The sequence below is a fragment of the Neovison vison genome, chromosome 11 (genome assembly GCF_020171115.1).
Source record: "Neovison vison isolate M4711 chromosome 11, ASM_NN_V1, whole genome shotgun sequence".
Classification (NCBI taxonomy): domain Eukaryota; kingdom Metazoa; phylum Chordata; class Mammalia; order Carnivora; family Mustelidae; genus Neogale; species Neogale vison.
Window position 1 is genome coordinate 106,303,319 of NC_058101.1, and position 18,836 is coordinate 106,322,154.

The 18,836-nt window shown below is 36.0% G+C and overlaps 1 protein-coding gene across 2 annotated transcripts in view; it reads right to left on the bottom strand.

Moving 5' to 3' along the window:
* The window catches only part of BANK1 (B cell scaffold protein with ankyrin repeats 1), a 268,683-nt gene that overhangs the window by 39,355 nt on the left and 210,492 nt on the right, over positions 1 to 18,836 (bottom strand). The window contains exons 8-10 of one of the 2 annotated variants that reach the window (XM_044224400.1): positions 10,643 to 10,721; positions 6,454 to 6,768; positions 1,934 to 2,233 (exon numbers count right to left, since the gene is read on the bottom strand). In XM_044224400.1, the coding sequence (XP_044080335.1) occupies positions 1,934 to 2,233; positions 6,454 to 6,768; positions 10,643 to 10,721 (694 nt within the window). Of the gene's footprint in view, positions 1 to 1,933; positions 2,237 to 6,453; positions 6,769 to 10,642; positions 10,722 to 18,836 lie in introns of both variants that reach the window. The other variant, XM_044224399.1, reaches the window with a different exon arrangement.

Here is an 18,836-nt window from a genome sequence, read left to right on the forward strand (position 1 = left end):
TCCCAGCACCTTGGGATCAAGCCCTGCATTGGGCTCCCTGCTCAAGTACTCAAGTAAGGAATCTGCTTCTCCCTTTCCCTCTGCCTGCTGCTCTGCCTGCTTGTGCTCTGTTTCTCTGTCAAATAAATAAATAAAAATCTAAAAAAAAAAAAAAAAAAAAGAAAGAACGAACAAACGAACAAATAGAGAAGAAAGAATTCATGGAAAATAAGAATATGACAGCCATGAGAAGGTAAAGTTAAAAAATAGAACACTGCAACATGGGAGTCTCTACTTGTGGTCCTGAGAACTCCCCAAGGATTAGGGTAGAGAGGATGAAGTACCCCTTCAGAAATTTCTCAAATACAATTAAATTTTTGTGTTGTGCGCTATCTATCTTCTTTCTTTTAAAAATATTTATTGGGGGCTCCTGGGTGGCTCGGTGGGTTAAGCCGCTGCCTTTGGCTCAGGTCATGATCTTGGGGTCCTGGGTTCGAGTCCCGCATCGGGCTCTCTGCTCAGCAGGGAGCCTGCTTCCCTATCTCTCTCTCTCTCTGGCTGCCTCTCCGATAATTGTGATTTCTCTCTGTCAAATTAATAAATAAAAATCTTTAAAAAAAATATTTATTGGGAAGTAATACCCTTGTGTATGAGCTAATAATATCATAGATGTCACTATGCTAGATAATCTAATAATTTCTAATTACAGCTAATCCTTACCTTAATAATATAAACAATTGTTCCAGTTAACATTTTATTTTAGCTGACACATTTATTAATTTGTTATTATTTTCTAATTTTTAATAGTTTCTTAAAAATTTTCAGCAGTAGATCACTGTTGACTAAATATATGGTACACTAGTAATTATATATACTCACAAATTTTCTTACACAAAGTCTCAAAACATAATGCTTAAGCAATAAAATGGTTTCTTTTGAACATAGTAAGCACAGATGAGTAACTGCTTCTTTTGCATAGCTTCATGGTATATACTTAAATGTTCTGTTTGAGTACTTGGTTTAAATTGTTTGAATGTATAATCAATTGCTTTTCAGTTTAGTTATCCCCTAAATATTTTGTCCAAAAAAATCTCTAATAAAGTGTCACATTGTACTGGATACTTATTTGCATATCTGCCACCTCTCAAGGATGAGGAAATTGTTTTATCCCATTTTCGCAGTCCCTAGGATGGTATTTTAGCCCAAAAATGCATGCAATGCACTGATAAATAAAAGTCATCTCTCAGACACTATGGACTTGGGGACTACATCAAACTAAACAGAGTATAGAAGAGTGTTACAAAATAACAGTAGTGTAAATATACTCTGCTGGGACTCTAGATATTTAAAAAAACTCAGAGATCTGATAGTTTTTTAAATTTAGATTCAACTGAGTAGAAAATGAGAAAGAAGAAATGAAGTCTAAAATGAAGGAGAGATTCTATGACAGATGAAGTGAATCTTAATTGTTGGTGAAGTGCAGTTTTAAGAGTAATTGTGGTTGCACATCTGAGATTCTACTATTCACACCTTTTCCGGTTTTTAAAGTTATTTTATGTGGGATTAGGAGCAAAAAGTAAAGTTGGGGCAAAAGTGAAGTATTTACCTCTTTTCTTGGAAATTGCAAGAAAATTTGCAATTACTCATAGGAGTTTAGCTTCTTTTTATAAAAAAAAGACTCAAATAGAATTTCTCCACACAAGCTGTGGTTTCATGTTCTTTGGATAATTTGTCAAAACTATCCTTCCTTAATGAAGAATTGTAAACCAGAACCCTACCCATTGTTCTTATTTTCTTTATTCATTGTGTTCCTAAATTTAAAAATGGGCCAATACAACCCACATATGACATGAAAAAAATTTTTCATCTTTGGGATTTTTGACCCCACTAAAAAGAAGACAATCCCTCTCACCCCCAAAGCACTCTCTCACACACAAACAGCACAAAACATTACCTTGAGCTATGTAAGGTGTGGTTTCCTCTTTCGGAGGGATATTTGTGGGTCGAGGTGTAGGGGCAGGAGGTCTGTTTATAATGAAAGACCGACTCCCCACTTTTTTCTTTGTACTCATATTGGCTAGTATCATGTCATAGTCACTGTCTTCAATCTCAACAAATGTGTAGGGGTCTTCCTCCTTCTCCTGCTCCTTTTCATCTTCTTTCTTGAGTTCTTTGGGTTCACTTCCTGTTTCTTGTTTTGCTCCAAGATCACACCAATTTTGACTTCTTTCCATTTGGTCTTCTACCATTTTCCCTGCTTATGAAATATTTAGATAGTGGTTACTCTTCTATTATATGCAATATTGTTGATGTCTGTCTGTCACTTCCTTGAAACTCCCCCCAAATAATTTATACTGTCTCATATATTTAAAAAAGAAAAGTACTCGATATAATTTACTAACTAACATATCCTCCTGCAGTTTGTAATTGTTAACTTTGTTTAAAAAAAAAAAAAGTTTGTAACTGGCTGACTCATCAGGAGAGTACATGACTCTTCATCTCAGGGCTCTAAGTTTGAGCTCCATGTTGGGAACAGGGTTTACTTAAAAATACAAGAAAAAAAAAGTTTACTTAAAACATGGTCTTCTTTGAAGACATAAATAACCATGTAAGTATTTTCCAGATAGTTTATAAGGAATTTACTATCGGAAAATCAAGTGATAAAACTAGTCTCAAATTCCAAATGCTTTTCTCAAGCAGAATATGCTAAGTTTTTTTTTTTTTTTTTTTTTCCACTTGAAGTCATTTCACCTTTCATAAGGCCTGCACTGGGTGTTTTGCCTAACATTCAGTTTCTCTGAAAATGACAGGGGGAAATAGCCAAACATGCCATTACTTAGTTTCCTACAAGAAGTCTCACTGTGATTTCACAAACTGAGATTCCAAAATGCAACTCTTGATGTCTATAAACCAGCATGAACCTCATTCATAGATAAAGAACACTGAAAAGGGGGTTTGTGACAAGGTGGCATGGATAATCAATGACTTGAAAATTAATTCATATGAAAAGAATGACCTTTTATGGTTTTAATAGTTAGTAAAATCTTTATATATTTTTTAAAGAATGTACTAAAATATTGTAGTAACAGTTATTTAGAAGACAAAGGTATAACATACTTTGGTTAATGAGTAAGTTGGAAAAAAGTTTTGATGGATCCCTGCCACATCAATGAGAATTTTATTAAAAATTAGACTTTTAAGGGGCACCTGGGTGGCTCAGAGGGTTAAGCCTCTGCCTTCGGCTCAGGTCATGATCTCAGAGTCCTGGGATTGAGCCCCCATTGGGCTCTCTGCTCAGCAGAGAGTCTGCTTCTCCCTCTTTCTCTGTCTGCCTCTCTGCCTACTTGTGATCTCTCTCTCTCTCTCTGTCAAATAAACAAATAAAATCTTTTAAAAAAATTAGACTTTTGGGGTGCCTGGATGGCATAGTCATTTAAGTGTCTGACTCTTGTTTTTGGCTTAGGTTATGATCTCAGGGTCTTGGGATAGAGCCTCCTGTCAGGATCCTCACTCATCTTGGAGTCTGGTTGGGACTCTCTTTCCCTCTCCTTCTGCCCCTCCCCACCTGCTTTCTCTCTCTCTCTCTCAAATAAATAATTTAAATCTTTAAAAAATTAGACTTTTGATATTTTGCTTAAAGCATTAATGAAAACAATAAATGCAAAGAATTTCAGTTACTGACTGAAAAATCATTGCTTTTCTGGGTTATTCTGAGAGATTTATGCATGCGACCTAAAAGAGAATATTCTCCTTCCTCTTTGGTGCAAATCTGACCAAAAAATTTTAAGTTATTTATGGATATTTTAGTGGAAAAATGTAGAAGTTAAGGAGAAAGACAAGTTGTAGAGCAGAATCAAATATTTTAAGTAGTTCAGCAATTGTTTTGGGTAAGCTCATGAAGAGAGGCTGAGATCATCCCCCAAAGGAGTCTTAGATCTGATGGTTTGTTAGTTTAAGCCAAGAAGTATTAATGCCTACATGCCTAGCACTAACTTCCAAATCAGCATGACTTTCCCTTCTCCCTAGGAATAATTCGGTACTGAGATTTTGACTTCATGACTTCAGTTTCACTGACAGCATAACAGGTGAAACCAGATTAAGTGTGTGGGAAACATTTTTACAGTGTTTCATTTTTAGCAGAATGTGTCAACTATCTTACTTTTATCAACCCATTTCCTGAGCTGTTAACTCCCTTTGTTTCTCCACCCACCTTCCTTCCCAACTCTTTCTAAAGTTGGGCTTGCACCAGAAATAACACATTTTACTTTTTTATTTCCCAGTGTATCAGATTCCACTTTCCATGTCAGAGTGGGGCCTGAGCGTTCTTAATTCAAGTTGTACATTAGTAAATAAAGATGAAACTAAATCACTCCTATCTTCCTAACTTTTGGAAAAAAAAAAAAAGAGGGAGCGTATGTAACAAAGAGAAGAATCTTAAAAGCCATGGAAGCCTGTTTATAGAAGTATTTGATACATTCTAATTACAGGCTCTAAAGTCTTGGGTCTGAGTCAAAGTGATTGTTGCTTTGCAAGAGTGTTGTGAAGATAAAAAGGGACAATGTGTTCTTTATAAACTAAAAAGTGTTCTACACTGTTTTATATTCTTGTTTTCTCCAGTGAATGTGCCCATAAATCCACCATGGGGAATTGGATGCTCTGGGCATGGAGAGGCGGACTCTCTTTTTTGGCAATTTGAGGGCATGTGGAAACTACTCTTAGAAGACAATTCTGAAAGTATCACCAGCTAAAGTCAAAGATCCCAATACAAAGTCTCTGGCTGGAAAAAAAAAAAAAAAAGGTAGATTCTTGTCTTACTTTCAAAGACCTCAGTCAAAGAATTTTAAGAAAAAAAATATTGATGTTTTATTTTGCATTTACACTATCACCAATATTAACCCAATGAAAAGACGAGATCAAAAGTAACACTGCATAGAAAATGTAAAAGTTTAAAAATAAAAAGTATTTTTTGTTTCATCTTGCTTTTTCTGTTTGGTATTTTTCAGAAGCTCTATTAGCCGATGTTACACTTCTGCTTTTAGACTCCTAGTGAATGCTCTCTATAGAGTAGTTTTAGACTACCTAATATACTATGTATAAAAATTTACATTTGGGAAAATATGATTAGTCCCTTTAAGAGATTTAACCTGATAATAGACAATTTTGCCTTCTTAGCAATTTATTTTAATAATTATATAAAATTATTCACATCTGTAAAAAGTGAGAAACTATACCAGAATTTTATTGTCAGTGTGTTGCTTATCTATGTCTCTCTTCCCAGTGCCAGTGATGATACACTTACCTCGTTGATTTATCGCAATGGTCTATAAGATCTTGCCTCATTGTAGGTAGTCAATAAATATTTGTTGAATGAATGAATCAGAGGAGTGCCCATGAGGTTTTCCATACTTTCTTTTAAGGAGGACTTTTCAACTCTAAATACAGGGTATAACCTTAGTAAAGGTTTATGTTCATCAAGTTGAACCTTTATAGAAACAGGCCCTCCAATATGCAAATGCTAAATTTCATGGTTTCAAAATTCACTTTTTTTGCAATGGTGTTTATATACTTTGTAGCCCTCTAGTAATCAAAAGCTAAAAAGTATAATGACAAGCAGAGTTTTAATAATAGATATGTCTTTCACCTTTCTTATTAAAACTTCATTATAAGAACCACTTTTTGAATTTGGAAAGTAGACATAAAATAGTGATCAATGAAGTAGGTGATAGTGACTGCCGAGTGAACCTGGAGCAGGCTATTGACTGCTCTGGCCAGATCAGCCCAATATGGAAGCTCCTCTTGATAGTACCTGCCTTCCCCCATGACCCACCCATCATGTGAATTACACAGGTCATTCTTGCATTTGGGAACAACCCTGATCAGGGCAATGTAACTGTTCTTCCACTTCAGCAATATACTGAGTGTTCTCAGGCTTGGTCTCAAGGTAGTGTGTGATAAACCTTTTACTAATTGCTTCCCCTACAGCTACCAGGGAGCCAGTGAAAAACCCCAAGGTCAATTTCAAATCTGTAAAACATTAGCCTTTTCCTTTTGCCAGAACACTAAGAGTACTTTTTAAAAGGAAAGTTGTCATTTACTTTTCCACATGATGCTTGAGGTTCATTTTATGTGAAGGGCTACAAACTCCTTCAAAGTTTTATTGCTTTACTTACTTAAAGCGTTGTTCTAGAAGAAAGAGGTGGGGGAAGGGAAGGAGGGAAGGAAGGTGGGAGGAAAGAGGGCGAGGGGAGGGAGAGAAAAGGAAAGAAAGAAAGAGAGAGAGAAAGGGCGAGAAAGAGGGAGGGACGGAGGGATGGAGGGTGGATGAGTTAGTGGCAAGTGTCTCTTGTTAAGGAACAGTAGGAAAGCTGCTCTTGGTTTTAAAAGCTCATCTTCCCTGCAACAGACCTGTCACTGCACGGTATGCTAGGGAAGCCTGTCAAACTTCTGTTGTTGCTGTTTTAACCTTAAACCTACCCCGTAGTGTGCCGTGAGGTTTTTCCAGTTGGGAGTCCGCAGGGACAGGTCGCGGTGGGGGGAGAGGCGGTCGGCTGCTCAGGAGCGCCTCTGCTGAATTCTGTTCTGGACTGTCTCCAGGAATGAACACATATAAGTCCTCATCGTACTCCTTCACAGAACTCCCACTGCCAACCTCTGCCGGGCTCTGCTCGGCCTCGGTGCAGGAGGGGTTCTCTTTCTCTTCCTTTGCCAGTGCACCGGACTTAGCTCCTTCCGCAGGCTGCCTGTATGATGTCTGCCCGCTTGCGTGATGAAACTCTGGGTTCTGTGTGGCTGTTTATGATGAAGATGGTAGATTTCATTTAAACACACCATCTGGAGGCATTTCATATTTTCTGATTTTACACAGAAGTAGTAGTACTGCTAATAAAGCTTTTATGAGTTGATACAGTCCAAAGCTGACAAGTGCATAATTTTAGTGAATAGTCATTCTTGAGCTTTTAAAGTATTTACCAAATGAACAGTTAAAGCTTCATCATACCTTGCTACTTCACTATAAGACACATACATACAATAACATTCTGGTTCTCTAGAGTTATTGTTTGAGCAGATTCATATATATGTCTGTATTATTGCATTTTTATTAGAAAACATAATAACTGACCCAACCAGTAATAAGTGAGTAACAGAAAAGGTAAATGCAAGGAAAAAAGTAAACCTTAACTTGCTTGTAAATAATGCAATAATTATCATCATAATAATGTGATCTTATTATTATTTTAATATATAAATATCATCAGATTGTATCTTAATTCTTGAAAACATTACTTGGGGGTGTAAGGACCTATTTTATATTTTTATTTTAGCCAGAGGCTTCCAACTGAGGTTAAACAATAACTTTGTTGTTTAACCCTTAAACTGTCCCTGCTCTCCTTCCCCCAGGGAACCTACTTAAAAACAAGTCCTGCAAAGGAGTCTCAGGTAACAAAGCACAGATACTAGGATGGATCAGGCCAGGTGGAGACATCTGATCCGTGGGGGGTTGCATATTGTCTCCTTAGCTACCAAGGAGTATGGGCCCCGCCTTTTGGGAGCCTTTTGGGTGCCAATCTTAACCAAGGTGAAATTGTAATTCTATTGGTCACCTAGCAACACTGTGCAGTTTTCTCTGTGTGTTACAATTTCATTGGCCACCTGTGCATGGCCAAGCCCAACCACATGGCCTCTGCCCTTAAAAGCCAGTCCCTAAAGGAGAGCAGGGGTCGCCCTCTCTCTGTAAGAGGAGCAGCCCTGGCCGGCCAGTTTGATTCTTGATGCTTGGCGTGAAATAAAGCTTTGCTTGACCTTCCCTTTGTATCAGTCTTGCTCCTTTAATCACAGACCCATTATTTGGGCATAACAGGGGGGAGTGTTAATATTTTTTGGTGGAGAAGGCATCAAATCACCGATAGTAAGTAAATCTTTCTGAGACTCATTTCTGTCACCTATAAAATATACCCTAGTCTGAAGCTTAACCAAGTAATCCAAATTCCCTCCATTTTAAGAATCATGATTTCATCATTTGTTTTCATAGTGTACACAGTACACTAGTGGTTAGAGTTACCCTCTAACCACTCAAGAAGAACTGAAAAAAGATATACAATAACTTTAAATCTTAAAATTTGTTGTTTGAATTTTCTTTATAAAAATTCTGTTTTAAATAAAGGAGTCACAAAATTTTAAAACAATCTTGGAATCTCTAAATTGGAGGGAATATGTGAATTGTTGTCATTGCCAGTGCAACAAAGAAGCAGAAGATTGTTGTTTTACAGTGTTGCTAAGCTGAAGTTTGGCTAAAGAAGCAAACTGGCAAGAGTATGGAGAAAAAGGACTTTTTTTTTTTAAACAATGAACAGCTAATCTGTAGAAACTTTTCAGTTATGGGAGAAAATTAGTGATGAGGAAAAACCGTACCCATGATGATATCCATATTTCTACATGGAATTTTATTTTTTATTGTTCTTTCCTTTCATGTGAAAAAGAAGAAAGATATAATTTCAGTACTAGAACTGCGGACCAAGGTTCTTGAATTAGGAGCCTGAGAAGAGCAATCTACAGAATGAGATCTCTTGCACAAATCTCATTCATCTTTCTTCCTCTAAACCCAAACACCGAGCCTGCAATAAAGTAGTCTTCAGAAATGTTGATGGAGTAATGATGCAGTGACTGAAAAGGAATTATGGCTCAGGCTAACAAAGGAACTTCACTAGTTCTGTCTGGGCAAATCGATCAACTAAGAATTACACTCATGCTATAGGAAATGACTTGTTGCCATCTTATGTTTATGGATTCAGTGTTTATGTTTTATGTACACACTGTCTAAGCCACAAAGCCTCCTTGGCCCTTCTCAAAAATGTCCAAACCTGGGATCCAGCTCTGGAGAGTTGGATGTAGTGGCTCAGTGAGTTTTAGCAAGCCTCATAGTGATGGTGATACCAGTGAAAATCTGCCAGGTAAGGTGTGTTATGCTTCACCCGCTGACCCATTAGGGAGCCTGAGGCCCGAGTCCAGTCACACAGAATTTCAAACACAAGACAATTCCAGGTCCTAATGGTCTAGGGAAATGAGGTTGTTCTCTATAAATAATTGAAATAACATTTCTCTCTCTACAGGCAGTTCTTCTGAGGATTGAATGTCATGATAAATAAGTGGTCATGATCTTCAGTTTTATTATTATTAAAATGAAAATAAAATGAATAAATTTAAAAATCAGTGCATTAATCCATTGCTTACATTCATAGCATGATTTTGTGTTATGCCATAACTCCTGAAGTTTGCCAAAATATGCTAGTTAGACATTGTATTTAACTGTATTTGATTTGCAGGTCCATTTGCCTATATTTGAGAAACCAGTGGTCAGTAATGGTTAGCTGAGTATCAACTATGCAGCATTAAAAGGGCAATGCCCTGTGGCTAGAGAATGCTTGATATGTGAGATATCACCATGCAGTGAATAAACAAAGAGAGTGGTCAGAGATGGGACTGGAAAAGGTTATCTAGAGCTTTTTAGATGATGATGAGGAGGAGTATGATGGGAAGGTACTGGGAAATTTGGAAGAGAAAACTGACTAGTTCCTTCAGGAACATTGAGCATTAGGGCTTGCAAATGTGGAAGCTGCTTACACTGGGTTTCTTAATAACAATACTGATGACATTTGGGATCCTGTATCCTGTGGGGTATGTCCTGTGCATCCTAGGATATTTAGCAGAATTTCTGGTGTTCACCCACTGATGGCCAGTTGTAAACCTCCCTTCTCAAGTCATGATGATAAGACGGGTTTTGTTTATTGACAAGAATCCTCTTGTGGGTGGGAAACAGTCCCTCAGTGACAACCACTGTGCTACTGCAGTAACTCAGGGGAGAGCTGATGGCGCCTGGACTAGGAGAAATCATGGCAGAGTGAGGAACAGCTGAATACTGGCTATGCTGTGAAGGTAGAGTCAACAGAACTGTCTGATCTTATTGGATGTGGGGTGAGAAAGGAAGTAAAAAAGCCCAGGGAGACTCCCAGGTCTTTGAACAAAATTAAACAATGGAAGAATCTTCCCTTACTGAGATGGGAAAGTCAGCAGGTAGTGTAGGTTTGAAAAGGTCAGGCATTAGGGTTTTTGGATTTGAAAACAGTGAGTGGGAGAAGCCTATCAGGCATGCCATTGAAGATTCTGACTGAGCAAGCTATTGTATACCAGGGGAATCTGGAATAATGGGTAGAGTAACATACATGTGGGAAGACTGAATTAGTCTTCAGACATTAGAATATAGAATTGCATCCTATTATAGCCAGTAAGGACCTGAGAGAGAGTTGTAGTCCAAGATTCTCATTGCCTAGCGGAGAACACCAAGGTCTGAAAAGAATGTGACTTCGTTTTTAAAAAATCTGAAAAAACAGAGTTGTCAAATAGAATATTTGCATCAGCTTGACTTGTGTATTCTCTCTGGGTAGGAAAGACTGGTTTTTAATTATTTAACATGAACTCAATAGAAGTATGTAAATTAGCAAGATAATGTAGCAACATCTCTACCGTATTATAAATTAAAAGTCATTCAGTAAATTTAATGCTTTTCCATGCTCTCCTATGCTCTCTTCAGTCTTATTTTACCAGTTACATGTACCTTAATACAGATGCTACATATATACATATATTTCTAACATCCAGGAACACTTACTAGGAGAAGGTATAAGTAATGAGGTAATATCATCTTCATAGTCATTTTCTTGCTCATCATTTCTGCTGACTTTCGGGATCTGAAAAAAATGAACGTAATTTTTTTTTAATTTAAAAGATTTTATTTATTTATTTGACAGAGAGAGAGATCACAAGTAGACGGAGAGGCAGGCAGAGAGAGAGAGAGAGAGGGAGGCAGGCTCCCTCCCGAGCAGAGAGCCCGATGCGGGACTCGATCCCAGGACCCTGAGATCATGACCTGAGCCGAAGGCAGCGGCTTAACCCACTGAGCCACCCAGGCGCCCATGAACGTAATTTTTAATAATATCCATTAATCTTAATATATCTGCATCTATAGACACCAAAAGGAAAGTTAATACCTGTGGAAATTATGGTTTTAGTTTTTATTTAAATACCTTGATTGTACTACGTATCTTAGCTATTGTATTTCTGCCATCTACAAGAGTTCAGTGACAAAAAGTATTAAAAGTATAACTGTGGCCATAAAACATTTAGAATAGACAACAAATTAACTTAAAAATGAAACTATTAGCAACTACTTTAAGATTCAAAACAATAGTCATGAAATTTAGGTGCAATAAGTAAGTCTTAAATAAAATTGAACATGACTATTTCTCTTAAAAACAATGAGCTTTCAGGGGTACCTGGGGGCTCCGTTGGTTAAGTGTCTGCCTTGAGGTTAGGTCATGATACCTGGGATGGAGTCTGGCATCTGGCTCCCTGCTCAGTGGGGAGTCTGTTTCTCCCTCTGCCCTGTTCATGCTCTCTTTTTCAAATAAATAAATAAAATTTAAAAACAAAATAAAACAAAAGCTTTCTTTCATTTTAACATTTCTGTATCTTTTATCAGTTCAAAAGACATTCTTAATTACATCAAGTATTATAATACAATGAAAGACAGTGGAATTGTAAAACGGTTTATTTTCTGTCTTTAAAAAGAAAAAAGAAACAGAGTAAGGGTATTTATGTTTGTTTTTCTGAAGCCAGTTCCATTAAGAAGGAAGAATTACTGAGGAAAAAAAAGAAATCTGTTATCTCTGAATTGCTAGTCTTTGTTTATGATCTCTGAAGGAGACATGGGGACTACAGTAGGGGAACATACTTGTGCTGATAGAGTAAGGTAAGTAATACCAGGGACGACTCTGTGCCAAAGCATCTAGAGAACGAGGTGGAGGTTGGTTGCATTAATATAGGTCACATTTTGTTACCATGAACTGCAAGTGATTCTTCAAATGATTTATTCTTTTGTTTTTATTAAAGCTGAAATGATTAGTCCATTTGCTCTGCATTGGGACTGTCCCTTTAAAAATTAGAAGCATTCATATTGAAGCATTATTAAATTTATAATAGCTTTGGTATGCAAAGTATTTGACCTCATCAATTTGGTTGGTCACTCACTTTGGCCAGTGGGACCCCAGTGGAACTAACTAACTTCCTTCTTTCCCTCCTTCCTTCCTTTCTTTTTAACTAAACATCACGGTCTTTGATTTCCAGTAGAATCTTAAAAATAAAAATATTTTTAGTATTTTTTGTAATGAGCTTGATTCAGAAGCTCATTATATATTTAAGTCATATTTTCCCTTGGTGGACTCAATCAAATGCTAATATGAAAAATTGCAATTTTACAAGGGAGATTGACATGTTGATTGATATTTGCATGCTTTGGTATTAAATGCATTGTTTAATGTAGCCATTCTTTGTTTCCAATTAGGCTGACCTCTTTACTTCATAGGATAGATCAAGAATACATTAAAAAAATCCATAACACTCTTACAATCATATCAAGGAAGTTTTTACAGATTGGATAACAGGGATAGTTTTCAAAGATTTCAGAAATTATGTGAAAATTTCCTATCTACTATTCATAAGCCTAGACATTATGAGCTCAAAATCAGTGTGAATTAATAAAGAGACTATGGGCAAGGGTGTGGGTGTATGTGTATGCACTGAGGTTACAATCTAATGCACTCATTTTTGTGTCCTAACTTAAGCTATATGACATTTGTATTAATAAACAAAAAGCAAGCCCAAAAAGGTATTGAAGGAAGAAGATTTCCAAATTTAAAAAGTAGCTGAGTTTGACAGATTTGAGTTGGCTCATAAATATTATGTAAAACTGACATTTTTTATATCAGGCAATGCAGAGACTAATTGTTTTCTCAGGAGTGAGAGGATTTTTAGAAATATTCAAACTAAAAAGCAAAGGTTTCTTACTTGAGTTCCTTACACTTAAAATCAGATTTGGCTTCAAAAATATGTTGGATTCATGACGTATTAATAATTGTTGAATGAAATCAATGATGGCTTCAAAGACAGCAAGTGTGGTGGTACCCTGACATAGAATGACTTTAGCACTTGGCTGTGTGAGGCAGTGGGCAAGAGCATGGATGGTGCAGTCAATCAAATCACAGCTCTATTATCTCTATTAGTGATTAGCTGCATGATATCAAGCAAGATACTTAACTCTAAATCTTAATATTCTATCCTGTCAAATGTGAATAGTAATATGTATGCCATCAGTTTGCTGAGAGGGTTAAATAAGAATAATGTAACTGAAACACTTATCATCTCCACCACACAGTGAGTGCTTAATAAATGTAACTGGCACATGTTAGGTTTTCCTTCATCCTACAAAATATAGATATGCACTTAATAAGCAGAGTGATCACATCAAATTGATGGGAGAATCTTCAATAATCAATAATTATTTAACCTTTTTTTTTTCTCAACTGTGTGCCTCTAGAAGTTCTACTGATAGAAAAAGACCTGAAATATAAACTTTCTATCTGATTGGAAGTGTGGCATTGTGGCTTTGTTAATAAAAATGCTTAGATAATTTATAAGATAGTAGAGTTAAGAATGAAAAAAGGGTAATTTTCTAATAAGTTGCTTTTTCTAAGGCTAGAGTCTAACTTCATTCAGTTGTTAAATATTTATGCAGGCCTAATATGTGCTAACTAATCTGTTAGCAATTGGGAAAAATAAGTTAAAAATAAGAGATATAGTATTTCCATTCCCACAACTATCATCTTTTTATAGGGAGAGAAGACAAAATAATAAGATGATTAGAATATAATATTTTAGTTCAATACACAAATCCAGTTCTTAGAAGTGAAACAGGGAATTAAGAAATAATCAAATAATCAGGGCAAAATTTTATTAATTTGCTTTTTTTGTGAGGAGATTGTATTAAAAAGTTATCTTGATACTTGCCTTGAGTCCCACTTCTCTAAATGAAAAATCCAGCTTAAATAATAAAATCTATCCCCTGAATATACTCAATTTAATATTCCAGCCCACAGATACTCTTTGCAGCACACAATGTTTAATGAAATTAAAATCATTCATTATCAAAGATAAACTAAAAAGAGAACTTCTTGTTGACTGAGATTTATAAAGCTCCACATGGCTTTGGCATCTAGTGCTGTACAAATTGATCATCATTTTCTGATTTTGAGGGAGTGGATAAAAACAATCTTCACATGGCAGTTGGTTTCCAAATCTTGTTATGAGATTCTGAAGATATTATAATTAGTTTAACTCTTGCCCAACTTTCCATAGTGTTGATTATAAATGATTTTGCCAGCTGTAAAGCACATGGCAGTCTGTGGAATGAGAATAAGAAGACACATACATGTTTAAAGAGTAGCAAACAGGCTCTGGATCTTATATTTTACCCTAAATAAATATACTAGGCTGCAGAATCTAAGGTCATATTCCAATGGAAGTAATAAAGATTATAGTTCCTAAATGTGAGGAATAATGAACAATGTTTTATTAAAGCCATGAATAATAATATCAGAGCCTTAAATATTTTTTTCAAAGGTGCATAGAAGGACTATATTATTTTAGCTCTCATTACATCTTTTAAGAGAATTATTTTCTCCGTAGGCCTCTAGGAATATGGTATAAAAGCAGAGTCATATGATTTTTAATGAAGTTCTCTTTAGATAATAGGAATTGAAATCTTCAGTGTAAAAATTAAATAGGAAGTCCTTCTAAGATTGGGAAAAGAATAAAGAAGAATAAGAGATGAACTGTGAGGAGGGGGAAAGTGGACATTTTCCTTACTGTGGACTAAAGTTTTGTTAGAATAACCTGAGTATGTATGTTCCATTTTTTCAGACAGGCTTTTGGTCTTGATGTCTGTCCATGGTGCAGCTCTAACAATAAGCTATGAACTTCACCTTGGCACGTGACCTTGTAATCACACTCTCACCCTGTTTGTTCCAAACCCACCGCAGTTGTGCCTTCATGAGGTACCTGCACCTTTCCTGGACCATATACTTGGTTTGATTTCAGCCATCTCTCTCACAAAAGTGGGAATGACAGAATTTAAATTCGTTCTTTCGTTAGGATTGTAGCTGTAAATGTAAAAAAAATAGTTATTTTCATTTAAAATTATGGAATCCCCAAATCTGAAAGGAACCTGTGGATAACTGGTTCATTCTCTTGTTCACACACTGATATAATACTAAAACAATGTGTCACAAGAAAAATGTAGGATTTAGATATTTTTTCCAAGCAAAAGTTGTTTTTATATGTGGTCTATAGTCTGTACTGCCCAACCCTCTTTACAAGTTGGCTTTTCTTAGGTCCTATACTTGTCCTTCTCTTGTCACAGAACGAATTTTCTCTAGGTGATCTCATTCACTCCATTTAAATTTATATCTATATCATGATGATTCCTGGATATAACATTTGCTTCAAACTATTCTGATTTTTGTATTCTAGTATGCAGCAAAGGATATTAGAATAAACAGTCAAAAGCAAAGGAGAAAGCCTGGAGGGAAAGATATCAGAAAAATCAGGAAAGAGAATGCTTAAATTGAATGTGTCTACACCAAAATTCATATGTTGAAATTCTAACTCTCAAGGTAATGGTATTAGCAGCTGGGGCCCTTGGGAGGTGATTAGGTCATTAGAAAGGGCCCTCCTGAAAAGGATTAGTGATTATGCTATTTAGATAAATTATGCTAATTAATTACTCTAATGCTGATTAGATTAATTAACATTATAAAAGTAACCCTCAGAGATCCCTTACCCCTCTGCAGTATGAGGATACAGTGAAAAGATGGCTATCTATGAACAGTGCCTATCTAGGAACAGTGCCATCACCAGACACTGAATCTGCTGGGACCATATTTTGGGAATTACCATTCTCAGAATGGTGAAAAATAAGTGTTATTTATAAGCATCAGTTTATGGAATTTTTCTTATGGCAACCTGAATTGACTAAGACAGAGGGTTTCAAGTAAATCCCATTAAATCATTCACTGGGAATGAAAAAGAAAAGCTCTGAAAACAGTTCACAGTATTTTTCAATCAGGGTCACTGGTTACCCTGGTGAGGGGAATTATAACAGACTTGTATGAATTTCATACTGGACTGAAGAATATTAAAATGGAAGTGAAGAATGGAAGGCAACATGTATGGAATTTTAAGAACCATGATATGAATAGGGCAACTGCGCTTAAAATTTTTCATAAAATGAATTAGAAATGTCAGTGAAAGTGTTTTATTGCAGGCAAGGGCTGTGAAGATGGTAATAACATCTAAAGCACACATGCACAAAACATGGTAGTAGACAGAGTGGGATATGTATACATGGGAAAATTTCATGATCCCAAACCTCAAGTATTTTACATCTGTGGAGAACAGAAGGAATATAGATAAGGCAAAATGAAAAAAACTTTTAAAATATACATATACTTGAGAGAGGCTATAAGATAGAGAGAAACCTATAATCATTTCCATTAGGTGGATAGAACAGAGGACAGTTCAGGGTAGGTGGTATTCAAGCTGAGTCTTAGAGAGTGAGTGTGGTTTTAATCTGCAAAAAAGAAAAAAGGGAGGAAGCAAGTTCTTGGCTGATGACTGAATGACTGAACCAATAGGAAGACCTGGTAAGTGGTTCCTAGTTGGTTTGGTTAGGTTGCATGGAAGGATATATTTGAATGTCAAGATGTGGTGATGTATTATGATTTTATTTTATAAACTTTTAAAGGTTCTTGAGTTTGTTATTATTTCCCAAGAAGTGGGAAGTAGCATGTTCCTGCCTATATTTTAGAAAAATAATTCTGATAATAGTGGGTGAGAGGGAGAGGAGGCTATTTCAATAGTCAAGGTGAAGGATATTGAGGACTATTGAAAGAAAAATATTTATTTATAAGATTTTATTTATTTATTTAAGAGAGAGAGCGAGCAAGAGAGAAAGTACATGAACAGATACAGAGGGAGAAGCAAACCCCCCTGCTAATCAGGGAGCCTGACATGGGGCCGGATCCTAGGACACTGGGATCATGACCTGAGTAGAAGGCAGAAGCTTTATCAGCTGAGCCACCCAGGCGCCCCGGAAAGAAGATACTTAATGAAGAAGGAATACTTAATAAATATCAAGGAGAGGAGATAAACAAGATTTTTTACAGTTTTGATGCCAAAGGCTAGAGGGAAATGGTCAAATATGGTTATGCAGATTTCTGTTCAGCACAATGCTATAATGCTCTAGAGAACTTTTGTCATTTAGAGATGAGAACACCGATTAAAAACGTCTTTTCTATGAAACTGGAGGTCAGAATCTAATGTCAAGATATAATATCAGCATCTTAGATATCCTTTGTTGTTTCATGTAACACTTGAAAAATACATTTAGAATGGGTATATGGCTATCAAATGGTGATTTTTCCCATTTCTTAATGAAGTTAAGAAGTTTACCAGTTTGGAAAAACAGAAATCAGTTAATTGTATGGCTGTCAAATAAACTTTTTTAAAAAATATTTCTTTTATTTATTTGAGAGAGGGAGAAAGAGCACAAAAGTGGGGTGAGGGGCAAAGGGAGAAGCAGACTCCCTGCTGAGCAGGGACCCCCCCACCCCCACCCCAACACAGGGCTTGATCCCAGGACTCTGGGATCACGACCTGAGCCAACAGCAGCTGCTTAACCAACTGAGCCACCCAGGTGCCCCTCAAATAAACTTTTAAGTCAACAAGACACTTAACTACGAAACAGACTGATAGCACTGAATTGAAGAATAAGTACAAAATCCCAATTAAGTTATAAAGACACCAAAAGAGTGCTTAGATACAAACAATTGGACAATGAACTATAAATTACATTTAATCAAATCCTACTATATTTCTTTCCTAGAAATGAAAAAAAAATTTTTAAATGTTGCCATGAAATTACATGGATTGATTGGGTATTAGATGCTTTTGAACAATACACTGAAAACAAAAGCCAGATAGTTTTGTCCATCATTTAGAAATGATGTTAAATGGAATGGAGACAGCAGCAAGAAGGGGTTTGGTAAAAGAGAAAACATAGAGAGAAAAATGTCAGAGATAGAAAGAGGATATAATCACACAGATTAAAGGTCAAAGCGAAGAGAATCATTCTTAAGGAACTTGATCTGATTTCAGAATGGTAATTCAGAATGCAACTAAAGCATCTTGAAGAGGAAAGAGTTTCTGGTACAGGCAAATTCAGAAAATGTGCAAAACTCAGGGAAATTCTTAGTAGGTATCTATATATGCCATCCAGCATTTTTGAGGATGATAATTCTTACCAGCCTTGGTCAATCAGTCAATAAATATTTATCGAATGTTTGCTATATGTGTAATATTATAACACTAGGAGAAACACTAATTTCTAGGGGCTATGCAAAATATGTTATATATAATATATATATTATTTTTTATGTTATATATAACATATAAAATGTTATATATATATATATATATAACATATAAAATATGTTATATATAATATATTCCCAGGATGCACATACTTAGCTAGGAAAATAAAAGTGAAATGCATAAAATAATTATAGTCCCTTAAGTGTTTGGTTTAAGTAAAGACTGCAATAGAAGATAAGAAAAGTGAAATTATCCTAGGTAAGAATAATTAGAGCTGGAATTTGAAAAATGGTTAAAACTTGAGAGCTAAATCTTGACTCTATTCCCAGGAACCAGTGCATGATTGCTGAGTTAATAGATGAATAAACAATAGATGAACTGGTAGAAGAAGAAAGAACGTGGTGTTCTTGGCAAGGAGAATTGGTGCAAGCAAAAGCTAGGTTGAGCAGGCCATATGCAGAGGGCAAAGAGCAAAGCTACCCAATCAAAACGTCAGGTGAATTTTTGGGAGAACATGTGAATTTCGATGCAGAGTAGAG